General features: G+C 33.3%; 2 protein-coding genes and 1 long non-coding RNA gene across 12 annotated transcripts in view; 1 reads left to right on the forward strand and 2 right to left on the reverse strand.

Moving 5' to 3' along the window:
* Positions 1 to 1,362, reverse strand: part of si:ch73-217n20.1 — a 28,161-nt gene extending 26,799 nt beyond the window's left edge. For 2 of the 3 annotated variants that reach the window (XM_087307758.1, XM_087307759.1), the window contains exon 1: positions 883 to 971. In XM_087307758.1, the coding sequence (XP_087163884.1) occupies positions 883 to 934 (52 nt within the window). In that variant the 5' untranslated portion in view covers positions 935 to 971. Of the gene's footprint in view, positions 1 to 882; positions 972 to 992 lie in introns of those variants that run through there. The other variant, XM_087307760.1, reaches the window with a different exon arrangement.
* LOC147831380 (uncharacterized) lies at positions 838 to 18,831 on the forward strand. The gene is made up of 3 exons (XR_015524099.1): positions 838 to 974; positions 16,311 to 16,405; positions 18,650 to 18,831. It is a non-coding gene; the product is annotated as an uncharacterized LOC147831380 (long non-coding RNA).
* pfkfb2a (6-phosphofructo-2-kinase/fructose-2,6-biphosphatase 2a) overlaps positions 14,454 to 20,214 on the reverse strand; it is a 45,255-nt gene continuing 39,494 nt past the window's right edge. For 7 of the 8 annotated variants that reach the window (XR_015522730.1, XM_087305410.1, XM_087305407.1 and 4 more), the window contains 2 exons: positions 18,804 to 18,995; positions 14,454 to 16,484 (listed from right to left, as the gene is read on the reverse strand). Coding sequence is in view for 7 of the 8 variants with exons in the window: in XM_087305410.1 (XP_087161536.1) it covers positions 16,431 to 16,484; positions 18,804 to 18,995 (246 nt within the window). In the remaining variant the exon portion in view is untranslated. 8 annotated transcript variants of the gene reach the window in all.

Here is a 20,214-nt window from a genome sequence, read left to right on the forward strand (position 1 = left end):
AAAATACACATTTTTCTGAAAATATATTTGTACTGAAAATAAACACACACAAAAAAAACTAAACAAGAAAAACATCTTTGCAGTGTGTAAAAGTAGCAATATTATGCAATGTATGACTAGATGGAAAGAGATCTATTTTAGCCATGTGGTTAACAAAACAAATCTGTCAGGTATGCACACGATAACACCTCCACCTTTATTAGACTTAATCTTAGTAGCTCAATGTCAATTCATGAATCAACAGCATTTCCAGTAGCACTAAATACTGCATTACATTAAATACATATAACAATATAATTGAACCATTTAAGAAAGTACTTATTCTGAATTATTATGTGGCAATTATATAGTTTATGTCAATACAACAGCTGTATAACACAACTTATCCAAGTTTTCTATTACTAACGTTATATAAATTCAAAAGACCAGTTTACTGCAATAAAAACTAAAGCATACTACAGTATTTATTGCAGTTTATCAGTTCAACATAGTTAATACTACATCAACAGAGTTGTAAATGGCTACTAACGTTATATTAACGTTAACTTATATACAATAATATACTGTACCTTACTATACAGGTTACGTTAAATGGTTAAAAAAAACTTTAATAGCAACATTATTTACTATAAATTAACTTTAACCTTAGTCTGAAACTAAACTTACTCAAATACATAGTTAGAAAAATTACAAGTCATCATTTCGCTGTTAAAGTATATGAATATAACGTTATTTGTGGCGGGAATAACGGTCGAGTGTGTCAGAATCATAATAACACAAACACACGACGTGCCACATGACTTGCCACATCGAGTTTTGCTTATCGATCAGGTTTGCCACATATATGACATTTATTTAATGTTAAAAGTAAAAGTTACTCACCTACAAGGTGCACAAAAACAAGTACGAGCGCATTCCTCCAAACAGTCGCCATATTCACAGCCGACAGTCTGCAGGAGTGAAGCAGGTCTGAGGTAAAACAAATAACTTACCCTCACATACTCACACACGCAGTTTAAAAACACGCCTGCTCTCGTCATGAGCTCAAACCCTGCCCTCAAAGCCAGAGTAAATCTTCAGTAAAGACTCATTTACGCAAATAATATCCGAATTCAACGACCGAATTGAAATAAATAATGAAAATGGTGTCTGGTTAGAACGGAAACCTACGTTTTTCTAAGGCTAACTAATTAGCTAATTCTTTTTGCCAGCAATTGCTCTAATAGTTATTAGCTGCCTATATTTGACAGTTCTCAAAAGTTTCTAAATGACAAAATACTATAGTACATTTGTTTTTTTTTTTTAAACATACACTAGTAATGTACTTGAATTGATCTGTTGTTGTAAGTGTATAGTTGCTATGGTATTAAAGCAACTGTAGTAACATTAATATAAACAAAGCAACGTTAGTTTTTTACAATTAAGTTTGTTATGCTAAGTTTACCGCAGTAAAAACTAAAGTATTTTATCGATTCACTAGTTAATATTACAGTAGCATATTTCAGCAATAATACACTAAAATATGGACATTTTGTTATTATTTTGACTATTTTCTTGGATGTAAACAGCAATATATTCTTTTAAATTAAACTTAATATTCCACCAAATCCATTCACGCAAAGTACAAAAAACTTCAGTATGAAAATTGAAACCACAATATTTCATCTGCAGTGTCTTTAAATGAAGTTTCACAAACTAATTTCGAGAGGAGCACGTGATATGATTGACTGCAGCTGGCCACTCATCTACACTCATTGGCTAGCCAATCGGATCGATCCAAACTCACTTTAAATAACCTAGCTAAGATCTACTCCCTTATCTTCGTTTTCCGAAGAAACCCCCCATCCACCCCTTTTCCTCCTTTCCTCTTTTGCCGAGGGGAGCTCTCGAGAACACCTGACCTCGTACTCCCTTCACATGCTTTATGGACCTGGCGGGAGCCCAGGGCTCAACTATCTCCGAGCTCAGGGTTCTCTCCCGGGACAGCATGCCAAACCAGCTAACTTGCTAACAAGTTGTCAAACAGTATCTAAGTGTGAACTCTTGAAAGATTATTTGTTAACAGGGTTACATTCAGTTGGCAAGGCTTCAACATTTTTATTTATTTGTTCGTTTACCTTAAATTGTTTTACAAATGCAAAATTCACCTTTCTTAATCAGGGGTCGCCACAGCAGAATGAACCGCCAACTTATCCAGCGCATGTTTTACACAGCGGATGCCCTTCCAGCAGCAACCCAACACTGGGAAATACCCATACACACTAGCATTCACACTCATTCATACACTATACTGCCAATTTAGCTTATTCAATTCACCTATATCCAAAACCGCTCCAATTGGTCCACCGTTTTTATGTTGTTAATTTTTGTGTTAAATTTTATGTTGTTTAAATTATGTGTTTATATCACCCCAATATGACTGTCTATACACTACACCTACACACGTCTGTCCAAACAGCTTGAAAAGTAGGTGCCCTTTAAAAAAACGTAGAATGAACTCGCGTTGTTTTCATCACGACTGATGCCGACAAGGAAATCACTGAAAGTGTAAACAAACATGAAATATTATAGGTATATTTGACACTGATATTTTTGCACTTTATGGATTAATGTGCACATTTTTTCTCCAATTGATTAACCCAGACCAGGGTTAATCAGGTAGTGATAATAAATAATATATTAATAATTATTAGTAACCCTATTAGTAGAAATCACTTTGTTTTAATAGTTAAGATGTCCAAAAATATTGCCCAAAATTCTGCTACTTTTTCTGCTATCCTTCAAGCAGTTGGCATTTCTGTGTGGAGTTTGCATGTTCTCCCCGTGTTGGCGTGGGTTTCCTCCTGGTGCTCCGGTTTCCCCCACAGTCCAAACACATGGTGAATTGGATTAACTAAATTGGCCTTAGTGCATGTGTGTGGATGTGAATGGGTGTTTCCCAGTACGGGATTGCAGCTGGAAGGGCATCCGCTGTATAAAACATATGCTGGAATAGTTGGCAGTTCATTCCGCTGTGGCAACCTCTGAAACAGAGACTAAAATGGACGAAAATGAACAAATCAATCAATGTTACACTAAATGATTATGGGACTTTATTACTCATATTCAAACATTTTATTAATGGATAAGTTATTTGAAAGACTGAAGCACACATTTAATAGCATTTAAAGCACTTTCTATGTTGGTCAAAATCACTCTTGTGCTGTAAAAATGATTGGCAGATGAATGTTTTTAACTCTTTATCACAGTGCACCATACTGCATGTACGTTTATCTAAATCATAATGCCCAAGGACTACTCAGATCTATCATAACGTCTAACAGTACACACTGAACGACTTTATAATCTATTACACATCATACACGTCAGGCTTCAAGCCGTGTGGTTTGTAGTCTAATTCATGCTTTCTCTACACTTTTATCTTAATTTGTGCTTCTATAATAATATTAATAATAATAATAACAATAATAATTACACGTCAACCAACATATGCATGAGCAATTCTAGCATTATGCATGTGACATTAACTCTTAAAACAAAAATTCACAGTGAAAAGTATACACTCACCGGCCAGTTTATTAGGTACACCTTATTAGTACCGGGTTGAACCCCCTTTTGCCTTCAGAACTGCCTTAATCCTTAAGATTCAACAAGATACTGGAAATATTCCGTAGAGATTTTTCTCCATATTGACATGATAGCATCACACAGTTGCTGCAGATTTGTCGGCTGCACATCCATGATGTGAATCTACCGTTCCACCACACCCCAAAGGTGCTCTATTGGATTGTGCTCTATTGGATTGAGATCTGGTGACTGTGGAGGCCATTTGAGTACACTGAACTCATCTGTCATGTTCAAGAAACCAGTCTGAGATGATTCGCGCTTTATGACATGGTGCGTTATCCTGCTGAAGGTAGCCATCAGATGATGAGTACACTGTGGTCATAAAGAGATGGACATGGTCAGCAACAATACTCAGGTAGGCTGTGGTGTTGACACGATGCTCAATTGGTACTAATGGGCCCAAAGTGTGCCAAGAAATATTCCCCACACCATTACACCACCACCACCAGCCTGAACCTTTCATACAAGGCAGGGTGGATCCATGCTTTTATGTTGTTGACGCCAAATTCTGACCCGACCATCTGAATGTGTCAGCAGAAATGGAGACTCATCAACCCAGGCAACGTTTCTCCAATCTTCTATTGTCCAGTTTTGGTGAGCCTGTGTGAATTGTAGCCTCAGTTTCCTGTTCTTAGCTGACAGGAGCGGCACGCGGTGTGGTCTTTTTTTGCTGTAGCCCATCTGCCTCAAGTTTGGACGTGTTCAGAGATGCTCTTCTGCAGACCTCAGTTGTAACGAGTGCTTATTTGAATTACTGTTGCCTTTCAATTAGCTGGAACCAGTCTGGCCATTTGCACCCACAGAACTGCCGCTCACTGGATATTCTCTCTTTTTCATTCTCTGTAAACCCTAGAGATGGTTGTGCATGAAAATCCCGGTAGATCTGAAGTTTCTGAAATACTCAGACCAGCCCATCTGGCACCAACCATGTTCCATGTCACTTAAATCCTGTTTCTTCCCCATTCTGATGCTTGGTTTAAACTGCAGCAGATCGTCTTGACCATGTCGACATGCCTAAATGCATTGAGTTGCTGCCATGTGATTGGCTGATTATTTTCATTAATGAGCAGTTGGAAAGGTGTACCTAATAAAGTGGCCGGTGAGTGTATGTAAACATTATATTAAAACATCTGTTTATATTTTCCATAACAACTCACCACAGAGTTATGAGATAAAAAAAAAAATCAATCTGTAAATATATTTAATATTTTAAATGAGGAAAATAAACATTTTATGATGTATTTGCTTTGGTTTAAATCTTAGTGAAACTAGTCTATCTTTGGTAGCAGAAGTTGAGATGTTGAACATGTTTTCAAACATGTCATTAAAACAAGCTCAAACATGCTTTAATAATGTCAGCAGGACTTTTTTTCATGTGGAGAATTATCACGTCAACATAAATCACAGGATGTATCTTTGAGGATAAGATGGTAAAATAATAATTTAGAGAGAGAGAAAAAAAATGATGGACTCGATCCAACTTCAAACAGTTTATAGCTAAAAAAATTAAGTAAAATTACATTTATAAGATTTGATGATGCAAAAAAATAGTTTCAGTTAATTTACTCCCCCCCAAAAAAAGAAAATAAATAAAATGGGGAAAAATATCTTGAATAAACTGCACTTATTATTATTATTATTTATTTCAGCTATATGTCAAGTAAATATGTTTAACGTTCATTTAGTTTGACGATGTTCTTGAGTAAAACTCAAATACAATTATAAATACTTGAGACATATTTCAACAAAGCAAAGTAACAAACATGCAGCTGAATTAAATAAAAACGTATAAGATAAGACGATGCAGTGGTGCAGGGTAGTGCTGTCGCCTTACAGCAAGAAGGTCGTTGATTTGAGCCTTGGCTGCGTCGGTTGGCATTTCTATGTGGAGTTTGCATGTTCTCCCTGTTTTCGCGTAGGTTTCCTCCGGGTGCTCCGGTTTCCCCCACAGTCCAAACACATGCAGTACAGGTGAATTGGGTAGGCTAAATTGTCCGTATAGTGTATGAGTGTGAATAAGTATGTATGGATGTTTTCCAGTGATGAGTTGCAGCTGGAAGAGCATCCGCTGCGTGAAACATGAGCTGGATAAGTTGGCGATTCATTCCGCTGTGATTAATAAAGGGACTAAGCGGAAAAGAAAATGAATGAATGAATGAAAGATAGAATAAAGTAATTTAAAATACATCTAAAAGCATAGTTAAAATAATTTTACAAAATTAGGAGTCAAATGATGTGCCTGTCTTTAAAACCTGGGTTAAGAGCTTACACAAGTTATGTGTAGCCCATGGAAGAAATGCGATATGGGATGGCAAGCAAACTAAACATATTTTTTTTAAATCTGGAACCCAATTATTATTTTTTATATCAGTTTTATATCAGTATTTTTTATATCAGATTTTTATATCAGTAATGCTGACTTGTTACTAATTATAGGTGGGATTAATTAGGCATATATCGAGTTGTGGAGTCTACACATTTCTCAGTAAATTATTTATTTTTTTATATTTAATTCAATTTTTTTTTTATTTTATGCTTTCTGGATTATGTTGTGTCTGACTGTTAGTGTATTGTGAAATGGCATAGTTAACCAAAAACGAAATCATAAAAAAGTAAAAAAAAGAAAAAAAAAAAAAGAAAATGAACTAAAATAAAACATCTAAGTCATGGTTTATTTCAGCTAGTTGGCAAGTAGATTTGTCACGCTTATTTGATTTACCTTGATGTACTAAACCACAGCTAAAACAAACAAAATACTATAATAGACACACTTGACTAAGTTAAATGCAATAATAAAAAAATAATAATATAAACTAATTCAAACTACCAATACATCTGTGCATTTTCACATTTAACCCCCCCCCCCCCCCCCCAAAAAAAAAATGTAAACAAACAAATATAAAGAAAAAAAGGTGGACAAAATCCGCTTGTTAAGTGGTGATTTGTTGGTGACGTATGTAATACTGTTTCCGGGTCCAAACTGCCATTCATTTGAGTGGAGAAATCATTCGTTTATGATCGCGTTTTATTCCTATCACACATTAAAGTAAATTTTACATAAAATCATACTGTACACAACAATCTCTGGGCTTGCTGCATAACAAATACCAAAAATGTAACAATTTATAAAAAAAATATCACTTTCTGGCCATCGATATTAGGCTTGGACATATATACTGCAATCGTGATTTTCGAAAGCCTTAAATCGCTTTGTAAACGTTTATTATTACCATTTCATGAGTCTCCCCATTCAGATGAATAGAGCGCTAGGACCCGGAAGCCGCTTCGCGTGACGTCACACTTAACAAGCGGATAAAATAACTAAATTAAAACGTTAAACTAAAACATGTTTTATTTCAGCTAGTTGGCAAGTGAATACTTTTAAAATTAATTCTGTGTATCATAATGTAGTAAACAAAACCTCAAATATATCCATACTATATAGACATAAAATTATATAAAGATTATTAAATTAAAATAACAGTTTTATAATATTTAGTATGTAATATTGTAATTAATGTCGATTTGGTGACACGGTAGGTAGTGCTGTCGCCTAACAGCAAGAAGGTCGTTGGTTCGAGCCTTGGCTGCGTTAGTTGGCATTTCTGTGTGGCGTTTGCTCCTTCCCCCCACTTTCGCATGGGTTTCCCCCACAGTCCAAAGACATGCAGTATAGGTGAATTGGGTAGTGTAAGTTGTCCGTAGTGTATGGGTGTGAATGAGTGTGTATGGATGTTACCTCAGAGATGGGCTGCAGCTGAAAGGGCATCCGCTGCATAAAACATGTGCTGGATAAGTTGGCGGTTCATTTCGCTGCGGCGACCCCAGACTAATAAAGGGACTTAGTTGAAAAGAAAATGAACGAATAAGAGACAGGAAGAGAAAAAAAAATATGGACTCGATCCAAGTTCTTAAACATTTCACAGCTAAAATAAAAGTAATTCAAATAATTCACAGCTGAAATAATAGTTTTGGTCTGGTTTTATTTAATAAATAAATTTTAGTCATTAATAAATACCAAAGAGTGGCAAAAAAATCTGAAATAGAGCATATAATAAACATATAATAATAATAATAATAATAAACTTATTTTAGTCCAGCTATAGTTGCCAAGTAAATACACAGTTGTCATGTGTCATTTCATTCAACTTAATGTACTAAACAAAAACTTAAATAAATGTAAACCTGGAATATCCACATTTCATCAAACCAAACAAAGAAACAAAAACAACTGAAGTAAATAAACACAAAAATAATTAATATAAAATATAAGCCAATTCCAACTAGAGATACAAACTACACACTTCATAGTTAACAAAAAATAACATCATAAAAAAAACTAAGAAATAAAGAAAATGAATTGAAATATATTGGCGGCACGGTGGCTCAGCGGTTAGCACTGTCGCCTCACAGCAAGAAGGCCGCTGGTTCGAGTCCCGGTTGGGTCAGTTAGCATTTCTGTGTGGAGTTTGCATGTTCTCCCCGTGTTGGCATGGGTTTCCTCATGTGTGTGTGTGTGTATGTGTGTTTCCCAGTACTGGGTTGCGGCTGAAAGGGCGTCCACTGTGTAAAACATATATTGGAATAGTTGGTGGTTCATTCCGCTGTGGTGACCCCTAATAAATAAGAGACTAAGCTGAAGGAAAATGAATAAATTTATGATAATTAATTGATATGTTGTTATTAAATATATTATTTTAAGGGCGTCACGGTGACACATTGGGTAGCACGATTGCCTCACAGCAAGAAGGTCGCTGGTTCGAGCCTCGGCTGGGTCAGTTGGCATTTCTGTGTGGAGTTTGCATGTTCTCCCTGTGTTGGCGTGGGTTTCCTCTGGGTGCTCCGGTTTACCCCACAAGTCCAAACACATGCGCTATAGGGGAATAGTGTAAACTATATTGGCTGTGGTGTATTAGTGTGTGTATGTGTGTGAATTTGAGTGTGTATGGGTGTTTCCTAGTACTGGTTTGTGGCTGGAAGGGCATCCACTGTGTAAAACATATGCTGGAATAGTTGGCGGTTCATTCCGCTGTGGTGACCCCTGATATATAAGTAACTAAGTCGGAAGAAAATGAATAAATGAATGATAATTAATTGATAATATATAAAAAATAAATATATTACTTTTAATGATTTTTTTATATATTATTTTTAATTATTTAAATACAATATAAAACATAAACCATCTCAAACAACTAATAAAAACTCCAACAGTGCCTCCATTATGCTAAAATAAAAGAAAGCTCCAGCCTAAACATTCACAGCCCTTGAGATATTTTGGCTTCACAAATGCAGATTAGCGACATTCTTGATAAATCAGAAGCACAAACATCAGATGCGGCTTGATCAGTATTATTGTTATTATAACAATCTCAGTAACAGTAAGGAGATCCAGTAAGATCCATGACAATGCTGGTAAAACAAAGCATGAACACATTCACAGACAAAACACTGAGAGAAAACCCCACCTTCAGAAAGACACACAGGTTTCTCCATCTGTCAGGGTGGAGTGTTTTATTAATGCCGTCACAGTTTCTGTCGCCCTTCCCTGATCAATCTGCCGAATGTTTACTGTGGAGGCAAAAATGAGAATATTTTAACATTGATGCTGGTTTAGCCTTGAATGTGATTGGATCAAAATAACAGGAAATGACAGAATAATAACAAGAGTGATTTCCTCCAGAACTCAACATCCGCTAATCAGACCAAATGCCAATGTTTATCTTTCCATCCATTAATCATCAGTTTTTTTATATTAATGACTTTCCTATTTTAGTCTGTGTTATTTAAGGTCAAGCTACAAAATATTATGCACACAAAAAGGATTATTTTGGATTTTCCAGAGCAGTGTGAATAAACCCGGCCAATGTTGTGTCCAGATTCAAGGCGATGCCTCGATGTTTCCATAAAACATCCCACAGCTTCAGCCTTCAGCATAATAAAAGAAGTTTATATCACCACATGTTTTTCACTTGACATTTAGATTTATTTGAGCACATTTCCACCAAAGAGTGAACTAAAAGCATTATGAATTAAAAAAGGGTAAATAATACCTGCATGCTTACTGTAAAATTGCACATTTTGATTGCTAATATATTTAAAAAGGAAAAAATATCTTGTTTGCATGTGAGCGATGTCAACATTTGTTTTCACCAAAATAGCAAAACCCTTTCTAGATTTTTTTTGAGCAGTCTTATATTTGACAGTACTGTAAACATACTCAAACATGTCTCTCTCAATGCTTTCAATCAATTATATTTGATTCACCAGAGTCACACAAGAGCCAATTTCAAATCAATATCAAATCAAATCATATAGAGAGCCAACCCTTATCCTTTTGACTAGCATTATTTTATTTGGGTTGTGCCCAACCACTAGGTGCAGTAGGTGATCTTCCACAATGCTAACAGCTTAGCATAAATCTCTGAATCACAGTCCCTCCCCTGCCGTCTAGAGCCACACCTCCTGAAACATGAGCACAGCAAAAGAACCCTCTCTCATGTGTTAAAAGCGACTGGTTCAATCTTCGGCTCAGTAGGCGTTTCTGTGTGGAGTTTGCATGTTCTCCCTGCGTTCGCGTGGGTTTTCTCCGGGTGCTTCGGTTTCCCCCACAGTCTACAGGTACCCACAGGTAGGCTAAATGTGTATGAGTATGTGTGTGTAGATGTTTCCCAAAGATTGGTTCAATCTTGCATCCGCTGCGTAAAAACTTGCTGGATAAATTGGTGGTTCATTCCGCTGTGGCGACCCTGGATTAATAAAGGGACTAAGCCGACAAGAAAATGAAGGAATGAGATTATAAAGCTTACCATTTTGCTGGAGTGCAGTGGGTGCACTATTCTGTGCTACTGAATAGCTGTAGTAAAATTTCTGTCGTGTTTCGTCTGATGTAACAGCCAAACTGCTCCTCACTGCATATCTCGTCACGCAGCGTCTTGTTAGGACACGGGTTACAATGCAACCTGCTCACCTGTTTACAATCGTTATATTTATATTATTCAGGGTATATTTAGGAATCAGAGAGTGAATATATGTTAAGACCTTTTTAAAGACTATTCATGCATTTTAAAACTCATCACCCTTTTTGCTTTCAACCGTTAACATTGGCGACATTTTAACTTCGTTGACAAATTCGCTGAGGCCAGCTTTCAGCCTCCACTGCTGAGACTGCAGCTCTGCACAAGACTTTTGGCCAGCGGAGAAATTAAAATGGTCGTGCCGAACTGAGTCTGGTTCTCTCAAGTTTTTTTTCTTCACTCTCCTATTGGTGAAGTTTTTTTCCCCTCCGCTGTCGCCACTGGCTTGCATGGTTCAGGATCCGAAAAGCTACTCATCGATGAATTTGCTCTTCAGTGTTTGGACTCTCAATAATGACTTCAAACCACACTGAACTGAGCTAAACTGAACTGAACTTAAACACTAAAAACTGAACCAACCTAAACTACCCTGATCCAGTTACTATGACCATTTATGTGAAGCTGCTTTGACACAATCAACATTGTAAAAGCGCTATACAAACAAAGCTGAATTGAATCTACAGTATATTTACTAAATACTGATTGTAAGAAACTAATCCTAAACTAAAACATTATTCATATACTATAAAAAGACGCAAATCCAGCAGATGTTGCCCTTAAAAATGCAGAAAATAACATTGTTAATGCAGTAAACAAAGCAGTGTGATGTCAAATCTAGAAGTACTTTATCGATTTCATAAACTACGTAACATACCACTAGTTGCAGATTAAATGCTGGCATACAACTACACATTATATAATCATAAATAATACAATATTTAATACCTTACAACTCAGCATTAAAGAATTTAATACTTTTAAAGGGTCTTAAATTTCTCTAAATTAATTTATCAACCTTTAATACTTTAAGACCCCGTGGACACCCTGTTTTTGCTAATTAATAACCACCTCATGTGGAACTCTGAATCTGCATCTCATTTCGGAGTCTGCTACTGGTCCACCGGAGGTCGCATTTCAGTCACGGAGCACACTTTGAGAGCCTTCCTGACTGAATGAATGAATGAAATATGCTGTTTTCCACCAAGGCAACCCGGGGTGCTGAGATATAATTGGCTAAACTGGCATTGGGCGGGTTAAAAGACCAAAATACCACGTAACGCACATTTTCAAAGCAGAATATCTGTCTTCAGCATTGTTTTTCAGATAAACAAGAATGTTCACTGAGCATGTTTCTTAAATATCTTATTAACACGGTATTTTTATGCTTTAAAAGAGTCAAAAACTTACATACAGCACCTTTAATAAAGCAAATATTAAACCTTAAAATTAAATGACCAAAAAATAATTAAATGTTGAAAAATATTGACGCAATAATGCATATTTTGACAGCTAATATACACAGAAAAGACAGAAAATATCTGTTTTTGCATCACAGACTGATTTATTAAAATCACAAATGTGTTTTGAACAGATTAGCATGAAACACCACTGATGCTAATGTTGTGATGTTATTGATTTCTCAATGAGACCAGAACGCAGTGCTTATTTTCTAATACATTCAGGTAAAAATTAAGCTCTTTATTCTTGTCATTTCAGTCATTCTGATCTGAACTGACAGGGAATTCATTGTATTTGGTCAAACTTTGGTCGTGAAGCAAAAGGCACTTACAGATCTGATCACATTAAATCATATTAACACATTTATATTTGCAGTGAAATGATGAGATGCTGAAAGAAGCAACAGTGCAGACTTTTGATTGAGCACAACAAACTCTGACAGTTCGCATAGAAATAAAAATTGCTCGGGACATACAAGATTTAATAGATTTTTCTTCAATAAAACATAAATTTTTTTTTTTTTTTTTTTTTTTAGCTAAAACAGTCTTTGGTGGTTCATACAAATCCAAATCAACAGCAACTGGAACTTTAGTTAAAAAAAAAACGATTACAAAGTACACTGCTGGTCAATTGTTTGGGGTCAGTAGGATTGTTAAATCTTTTAAAATAAGCTTTTAAACCTACTCTACCAAAGCTGCATTTATTTAATCTAAGATACAGTAAAATTTGTAAAATTGTGAAATGTTATTGAACTATAAATAACTTTAAAAGTAGCTTATAATTTATTTTGATCATTTATTCCAGTGATTTTTAAGATGAATTTTCAGCTTTATTACTCCAGTCTTCAGAGACACATGATCCTTCAGAAATCACTCTAATATTGATTATTATTATTATTATTATTGTTGTTGTAATAGTAAAAAAAAAAGCAGTAATGACTGGAGTAATATAATTGTAGTCAATTTAAAACACATAAAATAAGAAAGTAGTAATTAAAAATTTTAATAAATATTTCACTTTAAATTTATATTTATTTTTTATAATTTTTTTTCATTTAATAAATGCCGCCTTGATGAACAGAATAATTCTCTTAAAAAAAAAAAATATATATATATATATATATATATATATATATATATATATATATATATATATATATATATATATATATATATATATATATATATATATATTGACCAGTAGTATATATTTGAAGATAAAATGATTAGCCCTCCTATGAAATGTGAATTAAATAATTAAATAGAGCAAATAAATTTTTTTTTTGTTCTGGAAAAACTCTTACTTCTTCTACTTTGGCTAAAAATAAAAAAAGAAATAAAAGAAATAAATACAAAAACACAAACGTAAAATTGACTATGGTCAATATAATTAGCCAATAATAATAATAACAATTATTATTATTTCTTCAAAAGTCACTTTAAATAGAATTTTAGTATCTCACAAAATAACTTGTAAAATATGATGTACTGTCATCATGACAAAGACAAAAGAAAACTGAAAATTACTAGAAATTTGTCACTCCTTACCACTGATCCGTTCCTTTCTATCTATCTTTTATTTATAGTTGTTATTTACTTTATTTATTTACTGTTATGCATGTTGTTTATATATATATATATATATATATATATATATATATATATATATATATATATATATATATATATATATATATATATATATATATAATAAACATTTCACAGGAGAACTAATAATCATTTTCTTTCACAGTAAAGACAAAAAAATAATAATAGTAATTGTGGCTCCTGATGATAAATCTGAGGTCTTTTGAAGAGAAATATTTGGTAATATTATAAATAATGTTCAGTTTAATGCACAGGCCAGTTGCTTCACTTCATGAGAATTCATCATTTATTTATTTTTGGATGCTCAAAAAGCTTATATAATTGATTAGGAATTAGAAATGTCTTAAATTTAAAATAAAAAATTGGTTCAAAATTAAACTTTTATTGTTTAAAAATGTGCAAAACAGCCCTTGGGATATATTTGAAAAATAATAATTAACAATAATTTTCTTTAACTGTAAAGGCAAAACTAAAAATTCTTAATTATTTTCCAAATATTACGTATAAAGTTAAGTTTAATAGAGCAAATAAAAATAGTATGTGTGTTCTGGAGAAATTCTTATTTGTTTTAGTTTGGCTGGATTAAAAAATAAAATAATAAATACAAAAAAGAAACAAAAAACGTAAAATCTGCTATAGTCAATATTATAAGCCAATTATTATCATTATTATTATTATTATTGTTGTTGTTGTTATTATTATGCCTTTAAATGTCACTTTAAGCTGAATACTAGTATCTCACAAATAAAAATTTCAATGCAGAGCTAATAATTATTCTATAACTATTAATTCTAAAGACAAAATAATACAAAGTTTTGTCTCCTGATGATAAATATGAGGTCTTTTGAAGAGAAATATTTGGTAAAATTGTAAATAATATTCAGTTTAATCCACAGAACGATCATTTCACTTTATAAGAATTCATCATTTATTTAATAGACTCTCAAAGGGCCTGTTAGCCATTAAAATGCATTATATGAATCAGCAAGCGCCACAGTTCCGGCTAAAAACCCACTTTAAAGTTCTTCTGGAGAAACGGCAAGTAATAGCAATTTCCAAATGAACAGCAAAACATTAATTCTGAGTCCCTTTAAGAGTATTAAACACTTAAACAACATACTCTGTGCATCCAAAAAACTTGTAATGCAAAATTCAGACAACAAGAACATACATTTATATTCATGAAACCATTTACAACACCATTTAAAAACATCCTACTAGATCTGATGCAAAATAAAAGTCCTTATAAATAGCTTTTCATAACTATTAACAGACGCTAAAATGTGAAAAGTAATACAGTAAAGTAGGAGTTGCGATGTTCTCAGTAGTTTTAAGTGTACTTAAACACTTAAAAAATCCGTAAATATGCAGTTTTCCATATTTTGTGATTCACGTTTTTATTTTTCCAAGTTTATTTCTGCTTTTGAATTGCAGTATGAGACTTTTATTTTCTTCACATCATCTTTCATCCTTAAAAAGTGACTTTATGAACACTTTTCATAGTTTTAAGTGCTATATTGTCTGGGTTGGTGTTGTATATTACGCTACAAACACCTTGCAATAAACTGCCAGTGCATTTTCTGTTATTTAACAGACTTATTTCGCTCTATATTATACCTTATACATTGCATTATTATTTGAAACTACTAAAATGTCAATAAAAGTCACTGTAGAGTTAAATTTTCTACATCAAAAGTCAACAGAGCAGAGATCAATATCCCACTAGAGTGTTTGTCAGTACCAATCGATAGTAAAATTTTAAACACGTCCATTTCCTGCTAACATTGGACACACTCACTGAGTGTAAGCACAGATATACGGACACTGGAGTGTTTTAAAGCTGCAAATATCAGTCGATTCATCAGCGGATCGCTCTAATGTCAGCTCATAGACAGATCAGCTGATCTTCGTGGCTTTAAAACGCTCCAGTGTCCCTGTATCTGTAGTTACACTCAATAAATAGCAGTGAGTTTGGTGAACTGAAGACCTTCACGGCCAATCACAGTCCTTTCTGTTGAGCATGTGAACACAATGGCAAATCAGCGCCGTTTAAGAATGAGCTCAACAGCGCTCAAGTGTTAGCGGGAAATGGACACTTTTAAAATCTCAGTACCAATTGGTATCAAATTCCAGTATCGTGACAACATTTCATCCCATGAAGCAATTCATAAACATAAATACCTTTTGTGAATCACAATATACGGAAACTGTTCACTAACAGATATTATTTTTAAAGTGTAGATCATCCGTAACGCAATTAAAGACGTTAATAAAGCTCTATAATTAATGCTTCAGAGCGTGCGTTTTGTTTTAAAGAAGAATATTAAAGGTCACACTCATTTACAACAGCTTAAACAATCAACTTATAGGCTTTTTACCCTGATACTCCAGTCTGAACATAAAACAGCAGAACATAACTTTTATAACTTCTTCATTTCACATTCGTTATATTCGATAAAACATTCAAGAGCGCAACATTAAGTCTATAAACATAAAAATAGCATTACAGATGAATAACTGATAGAATAAAACACATATTTACACTTATATCCAGTCAAATTTGGCTATTATGAAAACAAAAAAGTCACATTAATCAATAGCAGTGCTTTTCAAGATTCTGGAGGGCCAATCAGATTAACCGGAACAAGCCACACCCACTTAATTGGCCCTTATTGGTTGCACAGGCTGTCAATCAGCAGATTAATGGAGTGTATATTGAATAACTCACATGTGCCTGGCATGGTTTTACCGTATTTTCCAGCATTTTGTGGACGGATGAAGATTGAAGGGCGGACGGAGAGAGAGTTGAGTCATGTCTGGAGGAAACCGGTTTAATTTCTGATGGGCGTCACTTGTGTAAGTTGTGTTTTTGTTTGTGTCGTCACTCTTGGATGACCTCTTTTGAGTCTGATGGGCTGAAGCAGTTCAGTAACTCCTGTTGGAGAGAGAAAATAAATGATATTTGTTAGGTGTCGATGCATAAACAACACTTAAAGAAACTCCACTCAAAGAAACTTAGACCATTAAAAAAAAAGACAATTACATTTTTTTTATTTATTTACTAAGTGAACAAACAAGAAAAGTAATTGATTTATACAAATTTTTTTTTTTTAATTATACTATTTATTGTTTAGGGTTATTTCTATTGGAAATGTAGAGCCAATGCTCAAAGTAATGAATGTGAAGTGAATGACAATAAAGTTCTTAGTACTACTTAATACTACTACTAAACAAAAAATACATTAATTAATTAATTAATTAATTAATACAAATAAAAAGACAAGTAATTAAGAAAACACCTAAAAAGGATCAATTAAATAAAGAAATACAAATAAAAAGTGATTAATTAAGAAAATACCTAAGAAAAGGATCAAGTAAATAAACAAACAAAAACAAATAAATAAATACAAATAAAAAAAAGTAATTAAGAAAATACCTAAAAAAAGGTCAAGTAAATAAATACAAATAAAAATGCAAGTAATTCATTAAGAAAATACCTCAAAAGGATTAAGTAAATAAATAAATACGAATAAAAAGGCAAGCAGTTAAGAAAATACGTAAAAAAAGACCATTTAAATAAAAAAATAAATAGAAATAAAAAGGTAATTAAGGTAATTAAGGAAATACCTAAAACAGGATCAAAATAAACCAATAAATAAATAAATTTAAACAAAAATTAATTAATTAAGAAAACACCTAAAAAATTATCAATAAATACAAATAAAAAGGCAAGCAATTAAGGAAATACCTAAAAAAAAAAAAAGTTCAAGTAAATCAATGAAAAAATAAATACAAATAAACAGGCAAGTAATTATTTAAGAAAATACCTAAAAGAAAATAAATAAATACTAATAAAAAAATGCAAGTAATTCATTAAGAACATGCCTTAAAAAAGGATCAAGTAGATAAATAAATACAAATAAAAAGTAAAAATGCAAGTAATTAATTAAGAAAGTACATAAAAACCATCAAGTAATTAAATAAATAAACATATAAATACAAATACAAAAGCAAGTAATTAAGAAAATAGCTAAAAAATAATTCATTAAATAAATAAATAAAAAGGCAAGTAATTAAGAAAAAACTAAAAAGGATCAAATAAATAAATAAATAAATAGAAATAAAAAGGCAAGCAGTTCATTAAGAAAATACCTAAAAAGTATCAAGTAAATAAATAAATAGAAATAAAAAGAAAGTACTTTAAGAAAGTAAATAAATACAAACAAGTGATACTATAAGTACTATAAACAAAAGTAAACTAATATTGTCTATATTATATTTAAAAAAAATAAGCACACTAATGCAAAAAAACTAAGTAAAATAACACAAACAATAAACAAACCAAAATTAAGCCGATAAGCAAGTAAATGGGTTAATAAAAAAGAAAAATAAACAACTGCATAAATGAATAAGCAAGCAACTAAATATCTAAATAGTTTAAAAATAATAATTTAAAAGTAAGCTAATAAGCAAGCAAGTAAATAAAAAGTAATTAAGTAAATCAGAAAATAAATTATTAGATCATTATCATATTATTCGTGCATATTAATATAGTTTCTTCCATTAAAAAAATAAAATAAAAATCTTTCAAATAACTTTAGTTTCAGTCATCAATATGCCTTCTGCAGGACTATGCATTCTCATTGCATGTGTGCGTGTATGAAAGCTGATGTTCCACACACAGACACACGTACAGCTGTACTGTACATACTGTATATTCAATACCTGTACCTCAACCCTATTCTAAAACTCAACACTCACAGTAAACAATCTGCATTTTTACATGATCAAAATACTTATTTCTGTGTGATTTATGAGCCTTTTTCTTTATGAGGACCAAACTTTTTAAATTCCCTTCAAGGTGTTTAATGGCTGACATTTCTATTGGTCTCATTTGAGCGGACGCCGCCACTGGAATCTTCTTAGATTGAGACTTCTGCTGTCATTCACTTCCGTTGATATTTAGCCATTAAAACAGCTCGTTATGCTGCTTGATGTTGCAAACTGATTTGTATTATTATAGTATTCTTCATTTTATGTATAGTCAAAAACACTGTAGTAGTTTGACCGTTTTCTCATTCCTAGTCATTTCTCCCATAGGCCACTGCATCTGAAGTTCTACAAGTGCACTTTTGCATTGCATACTTGAGAGGAGATTTGGTCCCCATAACTTGAGAAATACAAGGCGGGCACACACACACACACACACACACACACACACACACACACACACACACACACACACAGTTCAGACCTGGCTCTCGCTCAGCTCTTCGCTCTCCCGTGTCTGTGGGAATCGTGTTGTTGATAAAGCAGGTGCGCTTGTTATCCGCGGCGGGTTTCCCACGCTGAAGAGCCTCGGCCGCTTCACCTGATCCTGACTGGACAGAGGAGTGAAACTGTTCCTTCTCAGCAAGGCCGGAGCCACTACCTGTCTGCCCCTGCCCTGAAAGACGGACACACAACACAAGTATTACTGACCAGCAGACATCTGATTATTATGTACAGCACCTATAGACCAGAGGTGTCCAAACTCGGTCCTGGAGGGCCGGTGTCCAGCATGGTTTAGCTCCAACTTCCTCCAACACACCTGCCGGGAAGTCTAGTATACTAAGAATGAGCTTGATTAGCTGGTTCAGGTGTGTTTGATTGGGGTTGGAACTAAAATATGCAGGACACCCACCCTCCAGGACTGAGTTTGGAGACCCCTGCTATAGACTTTTTCATAGAACGCAAAATTACCCAGTATGCTTTGCATGCATGTTTAGGGAGGATTCTCCAAACTTTCGGCAGCTTGATAAGTATAAAGCGTCAGCTTTGAAATAGTTTTTATATATTTTAATTGCTTTTAACGTCTTTGAACTAATACTGATGTTGATCAGCGCCACCTCCTGGACTAATGTTCTTTTTTAATCAATCTAATGGGAATGATAATCAACCGCTGGGAGGCATTTTACACTGTCAGACGGCATCTTGTGGAAGCTTTAAGCATCCTACCAAAAGGTGCTAGTCGATATGATGCCCTCCATGCAGCAATATAGAAAAAAGTCTATAGAAATTCATCAAACCCATTTGAAATAATGACTTTATTTGTCATTCAGCCTGAAATCAAATCACTTTTCCAGCCTCTGAAATGTTTTCTTTGCCTTTTCCTAATCTGAACTTTATCCCAAAGGTCTTTTGAAAGCAGGGTGCAATGTGGGTAAAGGTAGAGATATTCACAGGGTATGATGATTTCCTACAGGCTGTGTAAATGAAGTCTGCTGTAATTGGTTGAAGTCTCTGCATAAGAGATGAGGGTGTTGATATCAATCAATTGTATGATCAATTGATATCAATCAATCAAACCTCCATTTTTATTACAATTATTTTCGAAAACATTAATCAATTAATAATATTTTTTTATGAATCAAATCAATCCAGTTTTTATGGATTGCCATTACAATGTCAAAAGAAAAAAATAACCTAAAACTAAGTAAAAATACTATCGAAATAATAACAAATGTAAAAATAGTATTAAAATAAAAAAGAAAAGTTGAAATTACTATAGAAATAAAGACAAATGTAAAAATAGTATCAACAATATAATCAAAATATAAACAAATGTTAAAATATTATCAAAATAAAAACAAATGTTAAAATATAATCAAAATATAAACAAATGT

This window comes from Danio rerio, chromosome 23 (assembly GCF_052040795.2).
Source record: "Danio rerio strain M-AB ecotype USA chromosome 23, GRCz13ab, whole genome shotgun sequence".
Classification (NCBI taxonomy): domain Eukaryota; kingdom Metazoa; phylum Chordata; class Actinopteri; order Cypriniformes; family Danionidae; genus Danio; species Danio rerio.